The sequence below is a fragment of the Balaenoptera ricei genome, chromosome 7, assembly GCF_028023285.1.
Source record: "Balaenoptera ricei isolate mBalRic1 chromosome 7, mBalRic1.hap2, whole genome shotgun sequence".
In the NCBI taxonomy this organism is placed as follows: domain Eukaryota; kingdom Metazoa; phylum Chordata; class Mammalia; order Artiodactyla; family Balaenopteridae; genus Balaenoptera; species Balaenoptera ricei.
Window position 1 is genome coordinate 59,473,187 of NC_082645.1, and position 24,049 is coordinate 59,497,235.

The following is a 24,049-nucleotide window of genomic DNA, read 5'->3' on the forward strand; positions in this document are numbered from 1 at the left end:
CTACACACACGTGCCATCTTTGGAGACAAGCACAGGTTACAAGTTGATGGAGGGGTATCATAACCTACTAAGTACTGCCTTTTCTTTCAACGCTAAGATAATGTTTTACCACTCTCTCTGTATCCAGACAGTGGTACCACATTCTATGAAAGTATCCAGAGGGAAATAATAAAACAAGGTTATCGCAGTAAGTTAAAAATAACTACATAAGAATTACGTAGTTTAGTCACTGTGGAAAGATTTGGAAAATAACCGTATGCTTTTTAAGTTCGTGGTAGATTTGAAAAATGAATTTAGGTGAAAGGGTGGTATTATTTAAAATGAGAAATTCCATTTGACGTCAAGATAGAATGTAAGTTATTAAAGCTCAAGGTATTCTATTTTTCTTAAACTACTACCAGCCACAGAGCCTGAAAGGGCATTTTAAACTTATATATTGATTTGTGTGTGTTCCAAAGCTGTTTAATGCTGTGACTCAAAATACTTAACTACATTCAGAAAAGTTTCTATTAATTAAGGCCTCCTGCTCTGTTTGCTAATTTAAAACAACAACAGCATTTAAAAAGCAAATGTGACAAGTGAAACCATTAGTGCTAAAAGGCATAAAAGATTAAATTGATTGAAAAGTCAAATGGTTTTCCTGCTCCCTACTTGCAAGTCAAGGTTAACGTCACAGAACGTTCATGTTGGATCACTGAGGCTCTGAAGGGCTGGGAGGAATTCAGGTCAAAGATACAATCACCTGTATGATCTCCTCAACAAAAATCTCCCCTTTGCAGTCTTTATGTTTATGGTTTGTGAAATAAAAATATATCAGCAAGCACAGACATCATAATATATTAATTATAACTTGAAAAAAGACAGTAATGTTTAACTGAAACATCTCACACTAAGGAATGATTTTAATTAGAAAGTACAGCTTTAAAAAAAAAACTTAACTATTTAGAAAATAAATGGGAAAAATAAAGGTACATACCCATTAAGGCCCAAGTACCCTTATTAATATAGGCACCAAATTCGCCCAGTGTCTTTAAGTGTGTATTCTGTAGGCCTCTCAGCTGTGATTTCCTAATATATATAGCTCAGTCTCAAGGTAAATAAAAGGAATTCACCCCGTTGAACCATTTCTGACCACATATTCTCCTAAAAGTCTTTTCTTTAACCAGGGAAATCTCACAAATTCTCCTTTTTTTTTTTTTTTTTTTGTATGTGTTCATAAAATGAAAGTCCCTTACTCTTCCCTTACCTCAGCTCAGCCATGAAACGCTAAAATATTGTCCAACCATCTGAGGTCAAGGCCAGTCCAACTAAATGGCACATAGTAATTGCAGCTGTACTGAACAGTGGATATTTATAAAATATGATCCAATTCCAACAGATCGATAGCAAAGGTTATTTAAAATACTGAAATAGTTTCTGTCAGTTCTAGAGACAAGGCATTGTCTGAAGAAGTAATAACTATTATCTAGAAATTGTTCTAAGCCGGTTCCCCTGGAAGATCATGAAATGTGGCAGTGCTGTCAGGAGCTTGTGCAGAAACTTGCTCCCTTGTGACAATTCCTTCTCCAGCTGGGAACAGTGTTCAAAATAAGCCTGGGTAAGAATGGCAAAAGGATCTTTTTTGGCAGAGTAGGATTTAATTAGTGATACACTCAATTTTTTGACCTGTACTTCATTGCGTTTGGATGGCACTGGTAATCGAGAATAATAACTACATTCCTCAGTATACTCTCTCTAAAAGAACTATCCAATATCTTAATCCAAGTGACAAAGTGTAAGGTATCTGATGGTTAGAATAGAAGGAACGTTTATGCCCATGCTTTCACACCTGCCTGTGCATTCAGCTTTGAGATATATTCTTCCAAGCTAGGACTCAGTGAAGATCCAAAGAAAACGTCACCAGTGTGCAGCTGGCCATGGCATGTACAGCTCTTTTCTTCCAAAACACGGCCACCGAGCAGGTGTAAACAACAGCCTGCCTTCAAGCACCTGACATTAATACATAATCCTAGAGGCAAGATCTATCACAGCCCTTTGTTATGAGGTTATGATTTCAAGTATCTAGCACTTTATTTTCATAGAAATTACACAGGAGAAATTTTCTATGGGGGTTATCAGTCATTTTATACTAGTACGCAGGTTGTTACAGAGGAGCCTGCAGTAAGTAGTTCTCATTTGTCATAGAAAAGCAGCTGTGATGTAAAGGACATGGAATTCCAGCTTGGAAACATCCTACATGTGAGATCTTGAAACAACTCACTGAATTTCTCTGAACCCCAGTTTCTTCTTCAGAAAAATGAAGAATAATTGTATCCACCTTACATAGTGGTTCTGAAGACTAAAAAAGACACCAGTCTTAAGTGCCCAGTGTATACAAGGTACAATGCACACACCCAGGAAAGGCAGCCAACCCACAGGTCACTGTTGCCATTTGCAACCCCTCCCTTCAACTTCCCAGCTCTTTTGTTTCTGTGTCTCATCATTTCTGGACACCAAAGGGGCTCACTAAGCTCCCCCTCAGGTGTGTTATCTTTTAAGGTAAAGATGGGCCACCCACCACATCCATAAGGAGGATAAAATCTAAGAGGAGTGTCAAGTTAGAGAATCAACATAGAAAATTATTTCTTCCTCTCATTAAAGAAGTTCCTGGTTTGTCAGTCACCAGGGATGCAGGATCCTTGTGCCTTACTGGTTCATATTGAGGCATGTGGCTCTCATCTTCAAAGTTACTTCATGGTGCAATTTAGCTGCTGGAGTTCCAGCCATCATTTCTGTGTTCCAGATCTCAGGAAGGAGTGCAGGTGGAAGGAGGAAGGAGGAAGGAAGGAAAGAAAGAAAAGAGGGAAGGAGGAAGGGCAAAAGGGAAACACACTCTTTCCTTCTAAGAAACCTTCTCAGAAGCTCCACAAGACATTTCTCCTAGCATCTCTTTAGCTAGAACTTAATCCAATGGCCACACCTAGGGAGGCTAGAAAATACAGTCTTTGATCTGGATGAATTGCAACTCCAAATAAAACTGAATGAAGGACGGGAAATTTTGATACTGGTTAGCAACCAGCAGATTCTGCCATAAGAGAAAATCAGCTTAACAATCAATTTGCCTCGGTTAATCCCACTGGGAAGGTGAGTTGAACTACGAAAACAGGGCTGACTCACTACCCTACTCAGAATATAAAAACTATCCTTTAGTGTCACTCCCTGAATGTCACAATCATACTGTTTTTAAACGCTTACTTTCAATCCCATGTTCTTATGCTTCAACCTAGAGCTTTTAGCAGGTTTAGTTTCTTATCCTCCGATTCTGAAATGTCATCTTGTACTATGACTTTAGCATCAAACCAGCTTCTTCTGAATCCATATTTGACCTTTGATCTCTTGACTTTGTCCACTTTCATCTGTCATTTACGGAAGGGGTACCAAACCTGGAGTCCCAGGTGCAAGAGGAGACTCTGCTACAAGGGTATACAAAATGATGTGCATATCCTCATTTTCTTCCTGGAGAGAGGGACCATAGCTTTCCTGGGAGTCCCAAAGGTGTCTGTGATCTCAGTTAAGTTAAGAACCACTGCTCTAGGGTGAACTTCAAGGTCTTCTCTAAGGCTTTGGGTGCAGGCAGACTCCCAGTTGTAAACACGGCCCAGGATGAGAAGGCAAGTTCAGAGGAAGTGTCAGGAACAGGGGCACCACGTCAGCCCATGTGACAGGCCTGGCTGAGGATCAACAGCCATGGGGCAATCTACCAGCTTCCAGGAGAGGATGTCAGGACTAAGGTAACGAATCGGAATAAGCTTGGTGTTAGCTGTGGGGTAACTGGTCCTTCAGACCCAGGCAGCAACTGTCACATAGGATGCAGCTAAGGCCAAGATGCTGGATTCATCCTAGTAAGCTTCCTCCTCAAGGTTGGGAATTGTGTCTTATGACATCTTTGTCTCCTCAGTACGTAAAAAGCTACTTGGCAGAAAATAGTCATTCATTAAATATTTGTTGAACAGAACTGAAAGAAAGGTTTCAGAATCAGGAACCTGGCATAAATAAGGAACCTGAGATAGATGAGATCAGATAATCTCACGATCAAACTCTCTAGACTCTTCCTTCTGATCCTGAGAGTAATAGCCATATTCCTGGTAAGAAGACTAATTCATGCAAACCTGGGGCCTAAATTGATTCAAATCCTGAAGTGGACCAACCCTCTGGCCTTCAACCCCATCCTTTCTCCCTTCCCCATGTGGTTCCTGCACTGACTTGACTCTGGTCCAGCTTTCATCCAATCCTTGATAAGGTTCTGATATTATGGTGTATGATTCCATTGGTTCCTTGCCTTACCCTAGAGAGCCTTCTCATTTGGTACTGTGAGACTTAAACACACACACTGCCACTAGTACCTCTTCACCATGCAAACATTTTTGCCATTCCAACATTTCCAACAATCAGTGGCACTGTTGATAATGCATTTGTTCAAGAATGGTTAGAACCACATCATGAGTTTGCCCCTTGTACACTCAGCACAGGCTAAACCAGGAATCCTTCTCTTCTTCTTCCTTTATCAGGCCATCAGACATGAGGGAGTGTTGGTTGCTACGGTGATGGGGCTCAGAGCAGAACCAAAGCATGATTGTGACCTCCAGAGGTGATGGTAACTGAACACATGATTTCCAAGGGTCTTCCTCCTAAATTTCAAGGGTCCTCCCAAGGAAAATGGACATATTCTTTTTGCAAACAAAATTCTTCTACCAAGAGATATACCCTGAGGATCCTTCAGGATCTTTTTGTCCTCTTTTACCACCATGTGATTAATTTGATTGCTTTATTTTTCTCCATGATTAAAATTTAGTACCTTCACCTGGGTCTTTGTACAACAATTGTTATCTCATCCTTGCAAATAGCTTTTCTAAATCATGAAGCCAGCAAAAATTCCCATTAATTCTCAGCATTTGCATTCAGCCTAAACACCCTAACCAGGGATGAAGTCTCCCCATATCACTTGGCTGAGTCAATCTAGGAATCTCCCTTCGGTGAGCATTGTCTGAGCCGAGCCCACAAACTCTAATGCTTGAGAAGGCCAAGCAAAAAGAAGAAAGACAAAGAGTCTCACAGTTAGTAAATATCTTTTTGTTTTCTGGTTTAATTTTCTGTAGATGGACCTTCTTTGATTTCTCTTAAGCCCTATGCCTTGGCACCATGATTTTGTTTCAATGATTAGTCACCAGACTGTGCTTCTGTTTTGAACGGCTTTGAGAAGAGCATGGCTTGCTACTTTTAAGTCAGTTAGTTAGAAGACAAAGCTACCCTACCAGAATATCTTTTTTTTTTTTTTTTTTTAAAGAATCACATTGAAGTGAAACTTTGCTGGTTTTTTTGTGTTTTTTAATTTTATTTATTTATTTATTTATTTATGGCTGCATGGGTCTTCGTTTCTGTGCGAGGGCTTTCTCTTGTTGCGGCAAGCGGGGGCCACTCTTCATCGCGGTGCGCGGGCCTCTCACCATCGCGGCCTCTCTTGTTGTGGAGCACAGGCTCCAGACGCGCAGGCTCAGTAATTGTGGCTCACGGGCCTAGTCGCTCCGCGGCATGTGGGATCTTCCCAGACCAGGGCTCGAACCCGTGTCCCCTGCATTGGCAGGCAGATTCTCAACCACTGCGCCACCAGGGAAGCCCCTACCAGAATATCTTGATGCCCACAGTTAGCTGTGTATGCCAGTTGACATTCTTCTTGTTTTTTTGTAATTGGTAATTAGAAAATCATCACTTATAATTATTCTTGACAGATATCGACTTCAGAGAATTATAGAAGCATTGCTGTCCTTAGGGATTATCAGTAGAAAAACCATGTAGATGATTATATTGAGATCTTTAAAACCTAGGTCAATACTTCCAATTATCTTCATGGTTAGCTTTCAGATATTTACATTGTTTTTAAAAGATAGACTTTTTGGGAATTCCCTGATGGTCCAGTGGTTAGGACCCCGTGCTTTCACTGCCGAGGGCGCGGGTTCAGTCCCTGGTCAGGGAACTAACATCCTGCAAGCCACCTACCTCGGCCAAAAAAAATTTAAAAATAGACTTTGGCTCTGGGTTTTATAAATTCTACAGGTGTGAAGTTGGCAGTCAGTTTTTTTAAATGTTGCAAACCATTTATATAGAATTTAGAATACATTTTTTCAATTAGCATTTGCATCATCCTATATAATCTTAGAGGTGAAAGGGACCCAGAAAAGTCATTTTCTTTCCTTCTATTTCTCTGGGTGGACCACACCTAAGACATTCCATTGAGATGAAAGTCTATTTTGTTGGTGAAGAATCACACACAGAGCAGGTACTTCCACCACCTCTCTCGGTAACCCAGGCTGGTTTCTGACATTTTATGATTGATGACAGTGCATTTCCAGGAAATTAATTGTTTTAGTGGTTTTAAACATCTTTTATTCGAACCCAAGTACAAATACTAAACTGGTTATCTGTGTTCCCCAAATAAGTGGTTTGACTTCTTTATTTTCATTCTTTTTCTCACCACCTTTCCAGGTTTACATATGAAATTGCACCAGTGTTTGTCCTCATGGAGCAAATAACACTTAAGAAGATGAGAGAGATAGTTGGATGGTCAAGTAAAGATGGTGATGGGATATTTTCTCCTGGTAGGTTTCTGTTCTCTTTCCCCGACTCTCCTCAAGGTTTGCAGTATGGATCCTTGGGATCTGTGAGAACACTAAACACAAAGTGAGTCTGTAGAAGAATAACAATTTTTTCAATAGTCCTGCCTTCTTACCTTTGTCAGAGTGAAGACTAGCAAGAATGCTACATTCTATGTGTACTAACTAACCAACAAAGGCTGTGCCTAAACCTGTACAAACTGACAAAGGCTGTGTCTAAATCATGCTAAACAGCTCTGGTCTGTCAATAGCAGTTTGATTAAGCTGGGGATCAGAGAATCAAGATTATCAGTGGACAGATCAATTATGGCCAAAATAGTATATCTACTTTAAATCTCTAGTTCAATATAGATACAATAAGAATCTTTAAAACAAGGACAGATAATCTTGTAGAAAGGAGGGAGTTTGGAGTGGTGTCAGAGACAGTGTGATTGTGTACAAAGGGAAGAGAAAAAATAAAAATTGCAATTGTTCAGGCAATTGAATCAGTCCATGAATTTGCCTGTTTGTCAGGTAACTGATGCAAACATGACTCGTTTGTGTTGGCCAGACGTACCTGGTTACCTCAGTTCTTTCATCTTGATTTAAGTAAACACGAGTTTGGTTTTATTTTAATACACTTGGAGTTCTTCTAAATGACTCAATAACTCAGTTGGGCTGTTCTTTGAGGAGAGTATCCAGGCAATGTCACTGTTTCCTTCCATAGGCTCTATTACTCTCTCTTTCTCTGTCTTTCTGACTCAGAGAAAAGATTCATCTTTGTTCAGTAAATAGATTGAGCAGAAAATGGAAGCAGGAGGGTTGTAACTCACCTGTCTCTTTGCAGCCGCTGCTTCTGCCACCCCTTATATTCCTGTCTAGGCTTCAAGGTGGGACAGGCACCAGAGTACGTGAATCACCTCCAGCCAAATTGCCTAAATGGCTTTGGTAATAAGTGTGATTATTTATATTTCCAGGGCAAAGGGGCCAGAGGGAAGCCCTGGCAATAAGGAAGCCAGCAAAACCTATCATGCATGATATTGTCCTTCCCCTTTCTGACCTCCCTAGTCTCTTGAGACACCACGTCAGCCTTTGTTGTTAGAAACAGTATTGAGGGAGTCCCAACAGCTCCCAATGTGTCTGCTTGCCGATAGGGGGAGCCATATCCAACATGTACAGCATCATGGCTGCTCGCTACAAGTACTTCCCGGAAGTTAAGACAAAGGGCATGGCGGCCGTACCCAAGCTGGTCCTCTTCACCTCAGAACACGTGAGTTGGGTGCTCTTGCTCATGCATTGTGGTGTTTTCCAAGGGACTGTCTAACATCTAACCTCCAGCCTCTGTTGCAGAGTCACTATTCCATAAAGAAAGCTGGGGCTGCACTTGGCTTTGGAACCGACAATGTGATTTTGATAAAGTGCAATGAAAGGTAGGCAGGGGAGAGTGAATATTAGGTTCTTGATGTATTAAATGTGCTCATCTGTTAAATTTGTTTTATTGTGCTTAAGGACTGACTCAGTACAGTGTGCCAAGCTGCTAATGGTCTGTTGAAAATATCTGATTAAATTACTTTCTGCTGCTGCTGAAGTTTTTTTCCATGTGCAATCTCACTGATTGTTCATTTTCATTTCTCTCCTTTTACAATAATTACAGGGGGAAGATAATTCCAGCTGATTTAGAGGCAAAAATTCTTGAAGCCAAGCAAAAGGTATGTACTCTATGGTGCATTTAAACTCTGGTGAATATAGATTTTTTAAAATACCTTCTTTCTGCCCTAGACAATAAAAGTGTTTGATAATATAAGAGATAATTTTATTGTGTTTCTAAAATTCTTTTCTCAGATGTTTGCTTATTTTCAACTTGTGTGTTGACATGGCTTTAAAGCTGTGTCTACACAATATCAATTTTTTTTGAAAAGTGGAAAATTCAGTCATTAAACCACTTGTTCTGTCTTCACTGTGCCAAATGACTAGTTCGATGTACTTCAATAAATCCACTATCCGCGTCTCATGAAGATGCAGCCTAACTGAGGTTTTCACTTGCTACTTGTTAGGTATAATCTCATTTTAACAAATATCATTTAAGGTTAGGATTCTATTTAGCAAATTGCTTGCATGCCCTGGCAGTTGGCCCATAATACTTGGTGAATCCAGCCTCAATAAATTCTCTTAAACAGAAAAATCGCATAGAACAGATATATCCACGAGGCACTGCCAAGTACCTGTCAGGCCATTTACCAACTCGTTGTTTTGGTTACATTCTTGTACCTCCTTCTCTAACTATGATTGTTTGCCGGGTCTGAGCAGAGACGGATAGAAATGTCGCTAGGACTGAGCAAGGGGCAGAGGGGGAGCTCCTAGAACTCATAGATTTCCCTAACCCTGTCTGAGCTCTATTACTTCACTTTCTCATCTATTTCTTGTTCACACCAAAATTTTACTGTATCTACTCTTAGGGAAACGGTGTATAGACCTGTTTTCAATAACCAAACAATGCTTCAGTATTATTATTACATCAATACACTTAGAACAGCACAGCTTCTAAAATGTAGAATGTCCAGATGACACTCAGATACCTGCCCATCATTCCACTTATTACTCTTTCCTGCTTTATTGTTTGCCATAGAACTTATCACTACTAAACATGCTATTTATTTTGCTTATTTAATTTTGTTGACTGTCAGTCACTCCCCACAAGAATGCAAACTCCACGAGGACAGAAATATTCGTCTTTTGTGCTCACTGCTGTATTCCCAGCATCCACAACAGGGCCTGGCACATGAAAGTCATCAAAAATATTTGTTGAATAAATGAAGGAATGGTGAATGAGCTACAGAGAATAGTCCCAGATATAGTATCTGATAACACACCAGCTTAGCTGATCTCTGCTGGAAATAAATGCTATAGTAATTCTCCTTCATGTGGAAAGGAGGGAGGTTAGAAAGACTAATCAGCTTGTCCCTCTTACCTTATAGGGATACATTCCTCTGTATGTCAATGCAACTGCCGGCACGACTGTTTATGGCGCTTTTGATCCCATACAGGAGATTGCAGATATATGTGAGAAATACAACCTCTGGCTGCATGTCGATGTAAGTGCTGTAACTCAGAGTGGCCTGGTCCTGTCGTGGGGTGGAAGCAGCTCTGCTTTATAAGTTGCCTCCAGCTTCTCCCATTGCCTCTCTCCCCACTACATTTCTCTGGCCCCTAGCAGGCCATTCATGACAGGTGCACACCTCACGCCTGTCCATCCTCTGGGGCTCACCCAGTCCTTACTGGCCAATTGCTGTCATCTGCGATTCATCCTAGAATTTCATCTCTATCACTTTCCCGGAAAGCTTTTGTCTGAACAAATGTCTAAGAGTGAAGGACAACTGATTTCAGAGGGAAAAGATGTAAGATACAACGTATAGAAAGTGACCATGAGTCTGAATCTGGGCACTCAGATATCTGCCTTCAGTCCAGCCATCTATGACACTTTTCTTCCAAAAAAAAAAAGGAAGGAAGGAGAAAGGAAGAAAAGAAGAAAGAAAGAAATGCATATCTGGTACATGTAGGAAAAATAAGGCAGTATATGGAAGGTGTTATCAATTAAGAGATTTAGTTCCAAATTTTCCTAGGAACATAAGACGTACATTTTCACACGTGTGACTGGGTGTGTTTTTTCCTTTTTCTCTCTCCATTCTTTTATGGGTTGAACTTCTCACAACTAGACAGTGGGGTGATCTGCCCTGCTATTGGACAAATGATAACAAAGGCTGTTCTTGTGTCACATGGTGTCCCAAGATATTCGATCACCATGCATCAGGGGACACATAAAAATGTCTTGCTATTGCAGGAGTGGTTGTGGGACCTCCAAGCCCACCAGGGCTGCTGCCTTGTGAGTTTTTCAGGAGTCCTTAGAATTCTGCTCTGGGCAGAATCAGACGGCAGTCTCTAGTCCTTTGTGTCGCTCCCGGAGCTCCGCCCCTTGGCTCCTCAAGTGTCCCTGGCTTTCCAGAGCACTTTGGGCCTTGGGTCTCAGCACCGCAGGCTCAGCCCCTATTTACCTGTGTCACTTGCACTGCGACTCTGACGTTAACCAGGAGGAACTTTTGAAGAAGTGATAAACGATGAATAAGCACAACGGCCCCTGGTGGAACAATCCGTGTGGGTTCCTTCTGTCAGAGAAGCTTACGTTTTTCGCCGTGTACATTCTCGCTCATGTTTCGCTAGAGATGTGAAGTGACCGGGCGTGGACTCCTCAGTGTCACTGCTCCCTCTCGCTCTCTTTTTCTCTGTCCTCACAGGCTGCCTGGGGTGGCGGGCTGCTCATGTCTCAGAAGCACCGCCATAAACTCAGCGGCATAGAAAGGTAAGGGCTGAGCACAGGGCCTCCCTCCGTTCAGGCCACGCAACACGCTGTGCCGCCGAGTCCCTAACGTCCCTGCCCCGATTCCCAACGTCTTATTCACTCTAAGCTCACTTTTGTTCAGTAGGCATTTATTGAGCACTTATTGTATGCCAGGCACTGGGAAATCAAAGATGATGGATTTCCCAGTCAAATGAGTTCTTGCCTCAATTCACGATTTAGAAAGAGAAAAAGACAAGTATGCAGATAGTTACCACACCATGTGATAAGCTCAACAATAGATGTGATTGCAAGGTGCCCGGGTAGGAGAGAAGAGAGACTTACCAGTGTGGGGATTTGGAGGCTAAATGGGAGTTTGTCAAGGGCACAGAAAGGGGCGCTGATTTATTTCATTCTTTTTTCTCACTAAGCTTACATTTCCCTTTAAGCTGGGAAAAGGGTAAGACACTCAGCTTACCTAACTTGTCTCATAAGCAAAGAGATATTTCATCTGTCAAGCCATGCTATTTTAGACAGGGTAGTTGGAGGCCTTTTTGAGGAGGAGGTGTTTCAGCAGATACTGGGTTGAAGGGAGAGAGGAAGCATGAATACAAGGAAGAGTGTTCCAGACGGTGGGAAGGGCCAATGCAAAGACCCAGAGGTAGGACTGTTCTTGGCAAGTTGGAGGAAGGACCGTCACAGAAATCACTGTGGCTGGAGCAGAGTGACAGCAGTAAGAGCGGACTGAGGGTGGAGAAGGGGACGGGGAGCAGGCATCAGGGAGAGCGCTCCCGTGGCTTCAGTGTTTGTTACCTCTCCTGGGCCTCTTCCCTTGCATTTCAGTTTTGAAAGGCCAGTATCGAAGGGAGTGAGACTGACTCGTTGAAGCATGGTTATATGACCCTTAACTTGGAGGACAAGATCTTAAATGTAGATGAGCCAGTCCAGCTGTACTTTAGATTTCTCGGGCAATTTCCATTTTCCATCTTTGAGTCAAGGAAAACTTGAAACATTTTGCACTAGACTTTTTCTTTTCTAACATTTTAAAGTACATATGTCTTCTGAAGGAAATTGAATCCACGTCATGTCTTATTACTTTCCACCTGTAGCACCAAAGAATCATTTACTTCAGACCTTTAGGACATTGAAAAAACATTTAAGACGTTTTGTGAGATCTATGTATAATTGGTTTTTTTAAACTTATTTATTTATTTATTTATTTATTTAATTTTTTTTTTGTCTGCGTTGGGTCTTCATTGTGGTGCGCGGGCTTCTCATTGCAGTGGCTTCTCTTGTTGCGGAGCACGGGCTCTAAGTGCGCGGGCTTCAGTAGCTGTGGCACGCAGGCTCAGTAGTTGTGGCGCACGGGCTTAGCTGCTCCGCGGCATGTGGGACCTTCCCGGACCAGGGCTCGAACCTGTGTCCCCTGCATTGGCAGGCAGATTCTTAACCACTGCACCACCAGGGAAGTCCCTATGTGTAATTGTTTAATGATTCAGTGAATGATAGCAATGAGAAAATGGATTAAATTCACTACCTTCTAAATAAGGCTTGACACTGATTTTTTTTTTTTTAATAAATTTATTTATTTATTTATTTTTGGCTGTGCTGGGTCTTTGTTGCCGTGCATGGGCTTCTCATCGCAGTGGCTTCTCTTGCTGTGGAGCACAGGCTCTAGGCGCGCAGGCTTCAGTAGTTGTGGCTCACGGGCTCTAGAGCGCAACCTCAGTAGTTATGGCACACAGGCTTAGTTGCTCTGCAACATGTGTGATCTTCCTGGACCAGGGATTGAACTCGTGTCCCCTGCATTGGCAGGCAGATTCTTAACCACTGCGCCACCAGGGAAGTCCGACACTGATGTTTTTTAATGAGATAAACATTTAGTCAACTTTTCTTAGAACTTTTCACAGTCTCTTTCATAAAGGTTTTCTTTATTATGCACATGGGGGAAAGTACATCATGCCTTTCTTTCTTCTTCTTGAGATACAGTGTACGCCTGTGGTCATGTATACACAAAATTATTTTCCCTCTTATGCACCTAAGCAAGATGAAGAGGTTAAAAATTCGCAGCAGGAATTTAGCTCCAGGGAGAGCAGAGGCAGTATAATTCCGAGCCAATTGCTATGTCTGGGGAAAACATCCTTCACAGGTATTAAAGCATAGAGCCCAGCTGTGGGCTAGGCCATTGGAAAGGAGCTACCTAAGCTTTAATCATCAAACATTACACGTAGTTGTTTCCATAATGTCCTAGCTACTGTGCTCCTTAACCATTTAATTGTATCCGACGGAGTGGTGTGGTTGCTAGGAGACCACGCTTGTTAAGCTATCATTGCAGCCTAAACAGGCAAGATTATGTTTATTTAACATTTAAACAATGCTGCTAAGTAGCCAAAGTCTAGAATTGTCCAAATGATCCTTGCTTTTATGTGTCAGTCTTCATACTACCTTATAAGCAGGTAGGTCAGCATCACCAGTTCAATTTATTAGTAAGAATGGAAAGGCAGAAAGAAGCTGAGTCTGTAGCCTAGAGGGAGGCAGTCTAGTGGAGAGGATGTGAACACTGGCTCGACAGTTAGACTCCCTGAACTTGAATCTTGGCTCCAGTGCTTCCCAGCTGTGTGACTTTGGGTGATGTATTGAACCCTTTTGTGCCTCAGTCTCTCCATCTAAAATAGAGGTGATAATAGTCCCTATATGATAGGATTGTTGTGAGAATTAAGTATTCAAGCATGGTTATTAGCATTATATATTTACTAACTCATTTTATCCTTTATTCAATTCCTTGAGGCAGATACTGTTCTCCCCACTTTACGGACAGGAAAACTGAGGCTCAAAGGAGTTATGTAACTTGCCCAAACTAGCAAATGTCAGAGCCAGGTTTCAGACTTGGGTAATCTGGCTCCAAAGCTTGAGCTCTTAACCATGACACCGCACTGATAAGATGCCTGTAACCCTCTTAGAACAATAGGATACGTAATAAATGCTGTTCGTAAATGTTAGCTAGTATTAATAGCAGTTATTTAGAAGAGGCAGTCTGCCACTTAGTACTCTGAGACTGCCTGCAAAATATTTGTTTACCACTTGATTAGTCAATTTAGGGGACGAGGTGTCGAAAACTTGAGTTGAGTTGAGTTGAGTCTTGACTTGAGTTCAGTCTTGACTTGAGTTGAGTCTTGACTTGAGTTGCAGTGGGTGATGTTGTCCTCAGGAGGGCGGTTGCCTCTTGCTGACTCCTGCATCTCCTCCTCAGAGCATCACGTGTTTCTTTCAGGGCCAACTCAGTCACCTGGAATCCTCACAAGATGATGGGCGTGCTGTTGCAGTGCTCCGCCATCCTGGTCAAGGAAAAGGTCTGCCCTTCCCCCAGAGATGAGCTGGTGGCCTGCACACCCTTGAGAAGGCACAAAAAAGAGAAAAGCATGGGGTCTTTTTACAGTACTGGCTGAGACACTCACAAGATTGACAGCCCCACTGGGCCTGCCACGGCTGTTCTTTCCCACCTGCATATCTTAGCCTTCGACTAACCCAGCATATCCTCTTGGCCCTTGCTCTGAACTGTCCTTCTTCCTTGTTCAGCCCCCAGGGCCCTGCCAGTGATAGAAAATACAAGGGCATTGTTTCATTTCACATTCCTTCGTGTTTGTTCAAACAAAAGTGAGAGTGATTGGGTGAGCTGCCAACTCTCACCTCAGTGAGGACAAAAAGTGGTCACTGGGACATACTTTTAGTTCTTAGCATGAGTTTGTGGTCCCAAGAGCTGAAGCAAGTTATTTGGAACCACAGCTACAAATGTCAACCTAGGGCAACAAGGAATGTTGACCAAAAAGCTTCTGTAAATGACGATAGTTGTGTAACTTGCCCAAATTAGCAAACGTCAGCCAGATTTCAGACTTGGGTACTCTGGCTCCAAAGCTTGAGTTCTTAACCATGTCAACGCACTGATAAAATGCCTGAAAGGCACTTAGAACAATAGGTAGTATATTCTCTTCCTAAGAATCTAATAGGACCCTGCCCCAGCGGGCCTTGTTCCTCCAGTAAAACTGTTGCACACTGAGGCGTCCCCAAAAGCCTGTCACCAACCTGTGGGGGCCAGTACCTGTACAAGCTTTTTACTCCACTCCTAAGTAGGATGCCTGTTAACTTCATAGGAGCTCCCAGAAAGGATTGGAACACTTTTTAGGGGGTGCTTTGGGGGAGGAAAATTCTTCCACGCATGAAACTGTCCCACCCCCTACAGGAAGTTTATGTCCCCAACCCCTGCTGACTGAATGCCATAGCACTTCCAGCCTGTGAAATGACCCAAAACGCCCATGCACATTTCCAGATGCTCCTTAGAGGGACACTAGGGTGGGCCCTTGTTGTTGGCATCTGAGGCAAAAGATCGGTTTCCAATCAGAGTGATAGAGGAGAAGGGGCAAAGGTTTTTCCAAGGGTGGTTTTGGAGAAGGACATCAGAACAAGTGCACAGCCTCATGAGACGTTAGAAGAAAGGTTGTATGTGGCCCTAAGTCTGGCCTGCCCTGTTTCAAAACCATTCTCACCTCTGCCCTGTGAATACAGATGCACACCTGTCTTGATTTCCATGACAGGGTATCCTCCAAGGATGCAACCAGATGTGTGCGGGGTACCTCTTCCAGCCAGACAAGCAGTATGACGTCTCCTACGACACTGGGGATAAAGCCATTCAGTGTGGCCGCCATGTGGACATCTTCAAGTTCTGGCTGATGTGGAAAGCAAAGGTACGAAGGAGGGCATTCAGGAAATAGAGCAGAAATGTAATTTGCACAGGCTAGCTGGCAAAAGAGAGGCAAAGATATATCCCAGATAATTCATTATGTGTGAAATCAATATCTAGATAATTGAGTTAACTGTATTTTCTTTGCAAATGAAATCACTTCATCCCTTATGTCAAATTCTCTCTCCTTCCATTCAGTCTCCTCAATTTGAATTAGCATGACTTTTCTTATAACTTTCTCTTATAAGCACTAAAAATTTTGCCAAGATAAGGACTTCCACAGCAGTCCTTAGGGATGCTGAAATTATTTAGTGCAGATGTAGAGAAAGAGATAAAGATAAAATTACTACATTATTCTGTGCAGAATCCTGAGTTCCTTTATGTGGCCTCAAATCATGGGAAATATATATGACAGTTTTAAGTTCTATTTAAATAATGGCTTTCCCATTATTTGTACTTCTATACTCTCTTCTAGAAAATGCATACTTTATTCTAAGAAATCCGAGACTGAGGCGTGCTATGTCTGCATTCATCAGTCTTTCAGGTTGCATTTCTGTGTCTAGAAAAAAAAGCAAACTACTGGAACTTCCCCCAGTGGGGGTGAGGGAGAGGAATACCATGGGACTATTTATTTCAAAAGTATTTGTATGCAGTCAAGTAAGGGCAATTTTTATTTCACAGCTTTATATTGCAACCATCATTTTATTTTCTACTGTAAAGTAATTTTAATAAATTTCCATATATAAGATCGGGTCACCTAATACCAAAACAAAAAAGGCTTTCCAGCCAAACATCTAGTCCAATGTTTTTTCTGTAAGAAGAATTTGATGGATCATTAGTTTTTTTCCTCATTAAGTTATTTTGTCTTAATATAGAAATAGTCTGAATTTGATTTCTACCACAAAGTAATCATAGGTATTTTAAGCATATAAATAGCCATAAATTGCAACAAGAGAAAGAGCCCTATCATTCAGAAATATGATAACCACATGGCCTGTCTCAGTAATTTGTGCCTTGGTTTTGCCTAACAATAACCACTTGAACCGTCTGCTGGAAGTTTAGCTCAAAGTGTATTGGTTACCGAGGTGGGACCTGGTGCGGGCTTCCTTCCCAAGAAGGAAGTAGACTGGCCCGAGCACATGCTCAGAGGCAACTGCTGCTTTGCCAGTGTTGGACTTGGCCCAGACACATTAGCAACCCACAGGCCTCATGCATCTGCTCTCCTTGTTAACACCGACCCACTCAGCAACCCCCATGCTGCTGTTACTAATCAGCCATGCTGGCTTTGGAAACTCATGCTCAGTTTGTCAATAGATGGAGCTACTGCCATCTCAGGGCACATCCTGAGACCAGTGCTTCCCCACCTGCCTGCCTGCCTCTCACCAAAAAGGGGTAATACCATGTTACGTGGAAGGTAACCTGCCTGGGAGGGAGGGGGACGTGTTTGGCCAGGACTTCCTGCTGCGGAAGGTGGGTTCTAAAGTAGTATTTCTCCAACTATCTGTGGTGAAGAACCAGCTGGGGTTTTTCTAACCTCTCATAGAGCAGTGCAATAAATTGGTCTTCATTAAATTCATTTATTGTGCACTACAATAAATGAATTGCTAGAAAGGTGAAATAAAAAGCCATACAAAGTATGAACACCGATTTTAAACATGCAATTCAGTAGGCATAAAATTACTCTGTCAAATGACCATAAAAGTTTCTTATTACTTAATCTCAGTTTTGGGGCTCATCTTATCATGGACTGGTTACATTTTGTAGACTGGCCTCAGTCCATAGACAGCAGTTTGGGTGGCATTATCCTAAAGCAAACCAGAAATGGGCTTCAGGCTGTGAATTACTAGCAAGAAACTAAAAGCCCTGTTGAGAATAACTGCCCAGAGACTAGAGTGCCTTCAAAAGAGATGAGGCACACTTTATCGCATGCAGAGCTATGAGAAAGCCACACACATTTAATGAGATAGTTCTTGTTAACCATCTCCAAGAATACTCTTATGTATATTTCCGATAGACGAAGACAGCATAGCCCTGTCAATGCCATCACAGGGAAATTCAGCCTGTCACCAACAAACATGACTTTTCCTTTTTTAAAACAGGGCACAGTGGGCTTTGAAAATCAGATCAACAAATGCTTGGAGCTGGCAGAATACCTCTATGCCAAGATTAAAAACAGAGAGGAATTTGAGATGGTTTTTGATGGTGAGGTAAGTTGTCATCCTGGACTAGATGTATAGCATTTCTGGAAAATCTTTTGAGGGAAGCTCCTGAAGCTGTAGTGTCCCACATTGCCAGAAGCTGCTTCTGAATTTTCATTCTAGCACTCTTCATTTACTTCCCTCTGTGTCCATGAGTGTTTCTTCCGGTAGCATTGGGATGACTTTTCCCCTTCACCTCTTCTAATAAAGAAATAGTTCTCAGCCAGCCCTTCGTAGGCAAGAGGTCTTTCCTTGGCAGGTCTGAATCCTGTATAATTCTGGGGTCTTATTATGGTGTTATACCTCCATGATAAAGTGTTCCTCAGTTCCAAGAAGCTTATAGGATGGGTATATCCTTGTCTTCCAAGACTGGTTCTAAAGTTCTACTTTACAATAGATTCATTATGAAGAGAGCAAGATACAATTGTCTCTGCCCTGAGTTCAGATCTGCATTGCACACAGTAAGGTACTTGTCATACCAGTGTTGGCTGAGTGCCTGCTGTGTGCCTTGCCCCAGGCCAGGAGCTGGATTATAGAGTAGTGACCAAAACAGGTACTGTCTCTGCCCTATTGGAGCTCGCAGTTGAATGAAGAAATTTGGAATAGGAACCAGTGCTGAACAAAAGGAAATCCACTCATAATTCAGTGTAATAAAACACCGCCTGCATTCAATTCAGTCTATTTATCAGGCACCTAAACTACTAGGAACACACTGGAGAGTCTCCAAATGAGCGAAAGAGAGCCCTGAGCAGTTCAAATCAGTCATACAGTGCTCACACGTTTCACCTCTGGGACCTCACTCTCGTCATTTACACTAATTTAAACATTCTACTAGCAGGTTAAAACAAATGTAGTGTCTCTAGACCATGAGAGGCAGGCACAGTGATGGCAGACAGCAACTAGGAAGGAAACTGAAAAACTATAACAAGAATACAGAAGGACTTAAAAAGCATGAGAGTCTTTAGGGCAGGAACACTAAACAGTTCTAGGCATCTCAATAAGCCCTGTCTTATAAATTAGAACCAGTTTTAATGTTCATTATGATAATCCTGAGTCTTCAGAGAAAGTTCATTATCGATAGAGTAAACTCAAAGTATTCAGTACCAATAAAATTAACTATGTTTTGAGAATCTTCTATACATTAGGCACTACAAAATGGCAAGATGGATAATACCCCTTTTTAAAATGACCCAAATGTAATTTTTTTAACATTTCAGTGTTGAAAGGTGGGTAACTTTAGTCACCTAGAAAATGGGTTATGGGAAACAGCTCTCTTGTCAGAGATGATGGGATTAACCAGGCTTTGTTCTCCCAGGTGTAGAAGTAACATGAAGCCTTTTCTTATCCTTTTTTTTTGTCTGAGAGACTTCTGCCAAGGGTCCATAGGGGTTTTGGGACAGCTTTCTCTCAAGTTCTCATAATTTTTCTGTTTTGTTTGTATGCATGCTTGTCTGTGAAAATCTCCACAGCCTGAGCACACGAATGTCTGTTTCTGGTATATTCCACAAAGCCTAAGGGGCCTTCTGGATAGCCCTGAGCGACGGGAAAAACTACACAAGGTATGGAATCACTCCTTGTCTCATCTAACCCTCTGCAGTTTCTCTGGCTGGTCAGAACATACTCACTCTCATGTGTCTTTCTAACAGAGGAGAAATAAAAGCTAAAGGCTTGGGGTGGTAGGGAAACATCTTGTTATAGTCTTCTTGGGTCTGAATTGTCCCCTCACTGTGGTTCAGATCCGTGGGAACCTCTGGGGGACGCATCCCTGCCTTAGGTTGGTGTTCGTCATTAGAGGGGTCATATGCAGGGCAGTTGAATAACATACATATTCCTAGGAACTTTCGTATTACACTATGTCTGTTAAAATATCTTTTACTAAGTTCAAGTCTGCTCTAATGCTGATTCATTCTAGTTGTCGGTTTCTATATCTAGTTTATATATTACTTATAGTTGTTTGTATTGTATTTAATTTATATAATATTTCATTCATCTAACCATTCAGCAAATATTTGCTGAGCAGAAGCCATGCGCCAGACAGTATCCTAGGCACTGGATTATACAGAAGCCCTAATTTGTGTTGTTGGCCATGTGAATTTTTCATTTTTGTTTTTGATTTTGAATTTATTATCATTGTCCTATGTCCGACTTTCAAAATTCAGTTGCACAGTACTTTCTGTAGGAATGTGTGATTGGGTAGACTTAAACAGTCATTAGAGGCCATCATCAAAAAGCCTACAAATAATAAATGCTGGAGAGGGTGTGGAGAAAAGGGAACCTTCCTACACTGTTTGTGGGAATGTAAATTGGTGCAGCTACTATGGAGAACAGTATGGAGGTTGCTTAAAAAAACTAAACAAAAGGTTACCATATGATGCAGCAATCCCACTCCTGAGCATATATCCAGAGAAAATTCTAATTCGAAAAGATACGTGCACCCCATTGTTCATAGCAGCAGTATTTACAATAGCCAAGACATGGAGACAACCTAAATGTCCATAGACAGAGGAATGGATAAAGAAGATGTGGTACATATATACAATGGAATATTACTCAGCCATAAAAAAGAATGAAATAATGTCATTTGCAGCAACATGGATGGGCCTAGAGATTATCATACTAAGTGAAGTACGTCAGAAAAAGATAAATATCACATGGAATGTGAATGTGGAATCTAAAAAAATGATATAAATGAACTTACAAAACAGGAACAGACTTCACAGACATAGAAAATAAATTTATGGTTACCAAAGGGGAAAGGGGATGGGGGAGGGATAAATTAGGAGTTTGGGATTAGCAGATACAAACTACTTTATATAAAATAGATAAACAACAAGGTCTTACCATATAGCACAGGGAACTACATTCAATATCCTGTAATAACCTATAATGGAAAAGAATCTGAAAAAGAATATATATATGTGTGTATAACTGAATCACTTTGCTGTCCATCTGAAACTATCACAATGTTGTAAATCAACTACATGTCAATTTAAAAAATTAGTCATTAGATACTAGCCAAGGAAGAAACTTGTACAAGTAATAAAATTGCTCTTTTTTCCAACTAAGAAATGGGTTGCATTTTGAAAAAGAGCATGGTGTATCAGTCTTGAGTTTTGTTTTGTGTTTTCCCTCACAAGGTGGCCCCGAAAATCAAAGCCCTGATGATGGAGTCTGGCACAACCATGGTTGGCTACCAGCCTCAGGGGGACAAGGCCAACTTCTTCCGGATGGTCATCTCCAACCCAGCCGCTACCCAGTCTGATATCGACTTCCTTATTGAGGAAATAGAGAGGCTGGGCCAGGATCTGTAATTGCCGTCCATAGAACACGAGTTTCTGGGACTTCCCTTTCCCCTCTGGTATTCTAGAACAAACTCTATATGTTGCTGAAACACATAGGCCATTTCATTGAGGGAAAACATAATATCTTGAAGAATACTGTTAAAACCTTACTTAAGCTTGTTAGAGTTAGCAGGAAATGATGTTCTTTTTCAAAAGTTGCACATTAGGAGCACAGTATATATGTACAGCTATATATACCTCTCTCTATAAATATATGTCTGTATAGTGAGTGTGGCTTAGTAATAGATCGCAGTATGTCTCCCACTCCATGAGAATTCACTTTACCTTCAGCAGTTACTGAGGGGCCAGACATGCTGCAAACCAGCTTGCGCAACAACCCCTGGAAAGATGTTTTTCAATATGCCAGGTGTCAGGGACCAAGGGAAATGCTGTTGGCAGGAGTTGACTTCATTGTCGGTATTTCTCCTGCCTGAAGTGATGATGGATGAGAAAAAGCACCACTGGCTGACGAGAGTCCCGCCATTCCCATTAGTATTCTGTGAGGGGAAAACAGTAGCAGAGTCATTGTTTCAGGTGTACTATTGCTGTATTTTTAGAGATTAATTTGTATAGATTGTGGATATTTCTGTTGTCTGACCTTGGGGTGGAGTGGAAGAACACATGTAATGATTTCAATGACTGTTTAACAGTAGGTATATGAAATATTTGCTTATTTATATTCAGAGATTTACCATGTTAAAGAGGCGTCTTGTATTTTCTTCCCATTTGTAATGTATCTTATTTATATATTAACGCAGTAAGTTCTGAAAACTGATTATGGTATTTTCGTGCACTTGTGAGCCAAAGAGAAAAGATTAAAATTAGTGAGACTTGTATTTATATTAGAGTGCCCTTAAAATAATGATTTAAAAATAAGTTTACTGTCTGTAAGAGAACTCTGATACTGTACATAACGTATATATGGAAATCCTGTTACTTACATAGCATCTGCTCTTCTATTACCCTCTCTGTCTGGCTGTATGTCTGGTGTTCTCTACGCTTTTCTAGTAACTGTTGCATAATAACTAGATGCCCTGTAATTTTGTAGTAGCTCATGACCAATCTCTGTGACTTGCTTAGCACAAACCTAAGGCAATGTTTCCGAAGACCTTCTGAAGTCAGATAAACTGACCAGGCTCACAACTGTTTTTGAAGAAAGGAAATTCACACTGTGCGTTTTAGAGTATGCAAGAAGAATATAAACAAATAAAAATATTCTCCGTGGAGAATTTGAACAAAATTTTCTTTTAGTATCTGTTTCATGCAGAAAGAGAGGTTTCCAGTTATAGTTACTGAGATCACCACAGCCCATTCACTCTCCACTAGCTGGCTTTAGGTGATGCTCGGTACCTTTATTAAGTTGGGACTCAACCCACAGTCTTAGGTTCCCAAGCCCCTTGTCTAAAAATCATTGGGATTCTAATTAAATAAAATTTGCAATTCACACCTGGAAAAAGAAAAGCCATTCCTGTTTTTCATTTTCCTATCTGAATCTTGGAGTTCCATTCATTCAGTTACTCAACAAATGTTTTCTTCCTCTGTGGCAGGCAGTGTTCTAGCACTAGGGTTGCAGAGGTGTGCATGGCAGACAAATTTTCCTTCTCGTGGGGATCTTCCATCACTTGGTGTCTGTGGTATCTGAATACGTCTGAGAGCACAGAATTGTGCCTTCCTGCTGTTTATGCTTGTACAGTGGGCCCAGTTCACTTCCTCAGGAAACATATTTTGGTGCTGGATCATTATGAAATAGGGTCCATTTTCTACAATATTCTATTAAGCTATGATAATACTATCTCACTCATTTGGAATACAAGGAGTTCCCTATTTGGCACTTGTAGGGATTAAATGAGTCATTTGTAATTAACATACTGATTGTACAAGTAACTATTGTATTAAACAAACTGGGCTCCATAAGGAGGTGATGATAAAGTCACTTTATTCTTTCTCTTACTGTTCCTTCAAATCCCCTCTGTGGGCTGATTGTTTCCACGCCTCCATTTGAATTCAGGCCGATCCCATAGCTTTCCTGGCCTCTCAGTCACAAGAACAGTCTCATTTTAGCAACTAAATGTCCAGGTCACTGTGATAAGCAAGACCTCAAATTTGTATACAATATAGAGCTCCTCCCCTTCCTCCCTCTGGTACCTTTCAGGCTGCAATCCCTGGCACGAGGGTTGGGGGGAGATGGGTGTGAGGCTGGTGGTGGGGTAAAGTCAGCTGCTTTGTTTACTCTTTCAGCCTCATTTCTACTCCCTAGCTACTGTATTTTCCCATCTAGGGTCAGGTCTAGGAGGAGAAGGGGTCAAAGTAACAAAGACACAATTTGAGGTAACTGTTAAATTGGCATCTGGCATCCGGGCCCCTGGTCTGAGATTTTCTTCTCATGGGACAATATTTTGAGGGGAATGGTTTATTTTTTTTATTAAGATATAATTAAGGTACAGTAAGAGTCACTCTTTATAGTGTAGTGTGTGTAGTGTTCTGTGAGTCTTGACAAACCCATTCAGTCATGTAACCACCACAATACCTGGAAGAGTTCCATCACACCAATAAATCCCCTATATCCTTTGTGTGTAGCACCTTCCCCAAGTCCCCGTTCTTGGCAACCTCTGATTTGTCTGTTTCTAGAGTTTTGCTTTTCCCATTTTGGTAATAGAATCATATAATATGTAACCTTTCGAGTCTATCTTCTTTCACTTAACACAAGGCATTTGGAATTCATCCATGTTGTTGTCTGTATCATTTGTTTGTTCCTTTTATTACTGTGTAGTATTCCATTTGTATGAATGTACCAGTTTGTTTATCCATTCCGTCATAGA

The 24,049-nt window shown here is 41.4% G+C and overlaps 1 protein-coding gene across 3 annotated transcripts in view; it reads left to right on the top strand.

Annotated features, from left to right (window-relative positions):
• Positions 1–21,215, top strand: part of GAD1 (glutamate decarboxylase 1) — a 37,426-nt gene extending 16,211 nt beyond the window's left edge. For 2 of the 3 annotated variants that reach the window (XM_059927244.1, XM_059927243.1), the window contains exons 6-16: positions 6,520–6,632; positions 7,781–7,896; positions 7,977–8,056; positions 8,281–8,335; positions 9,602–9,718; positions 10,916–10,980; positions 14,228–14,306; positions 15,546–15,695; positions 17,791–17,898; positions 19,359–19,448; positions 21,027–21,215. In XM_059927244.1, coding sequence (XP_059783227.1) covers positions 6,520–6,632; positions 7,781–7,896; positions 7,977–8,056; positions 8,281–8,335; positions 9,602–9,718; positions 10,916–10,980; positions 14,228–14,306; positions 15,546–15,695; positions 17,791–17,898; positions 19,359–19,448; positions 21,027–21,200 — 1,147 coding nt within the window. In that variant the 3' untranslated portion in view covers positions 21,201–21,215. Of the gene's footprint in view, positions 1–4,547; positions 4,585–6,519; positions 6,633–7,780; positions 7,897–7,976; positions 8,057–8,280; positions 8,336–9,601; positions 9,719–10,915; positions 10,981–14,227; positions 14,307–15,545; positions 15,696–17,790; positions 17,899–19,358; positions 19,449–21,026 lie in introns of those variants that run through there. The other variant, XM_059927245.1, reaches the window with a different exon arrangement.
• The last annotated feature ends 2,834 nt before the right edge of the window (positions 21,216–24,049 follow it).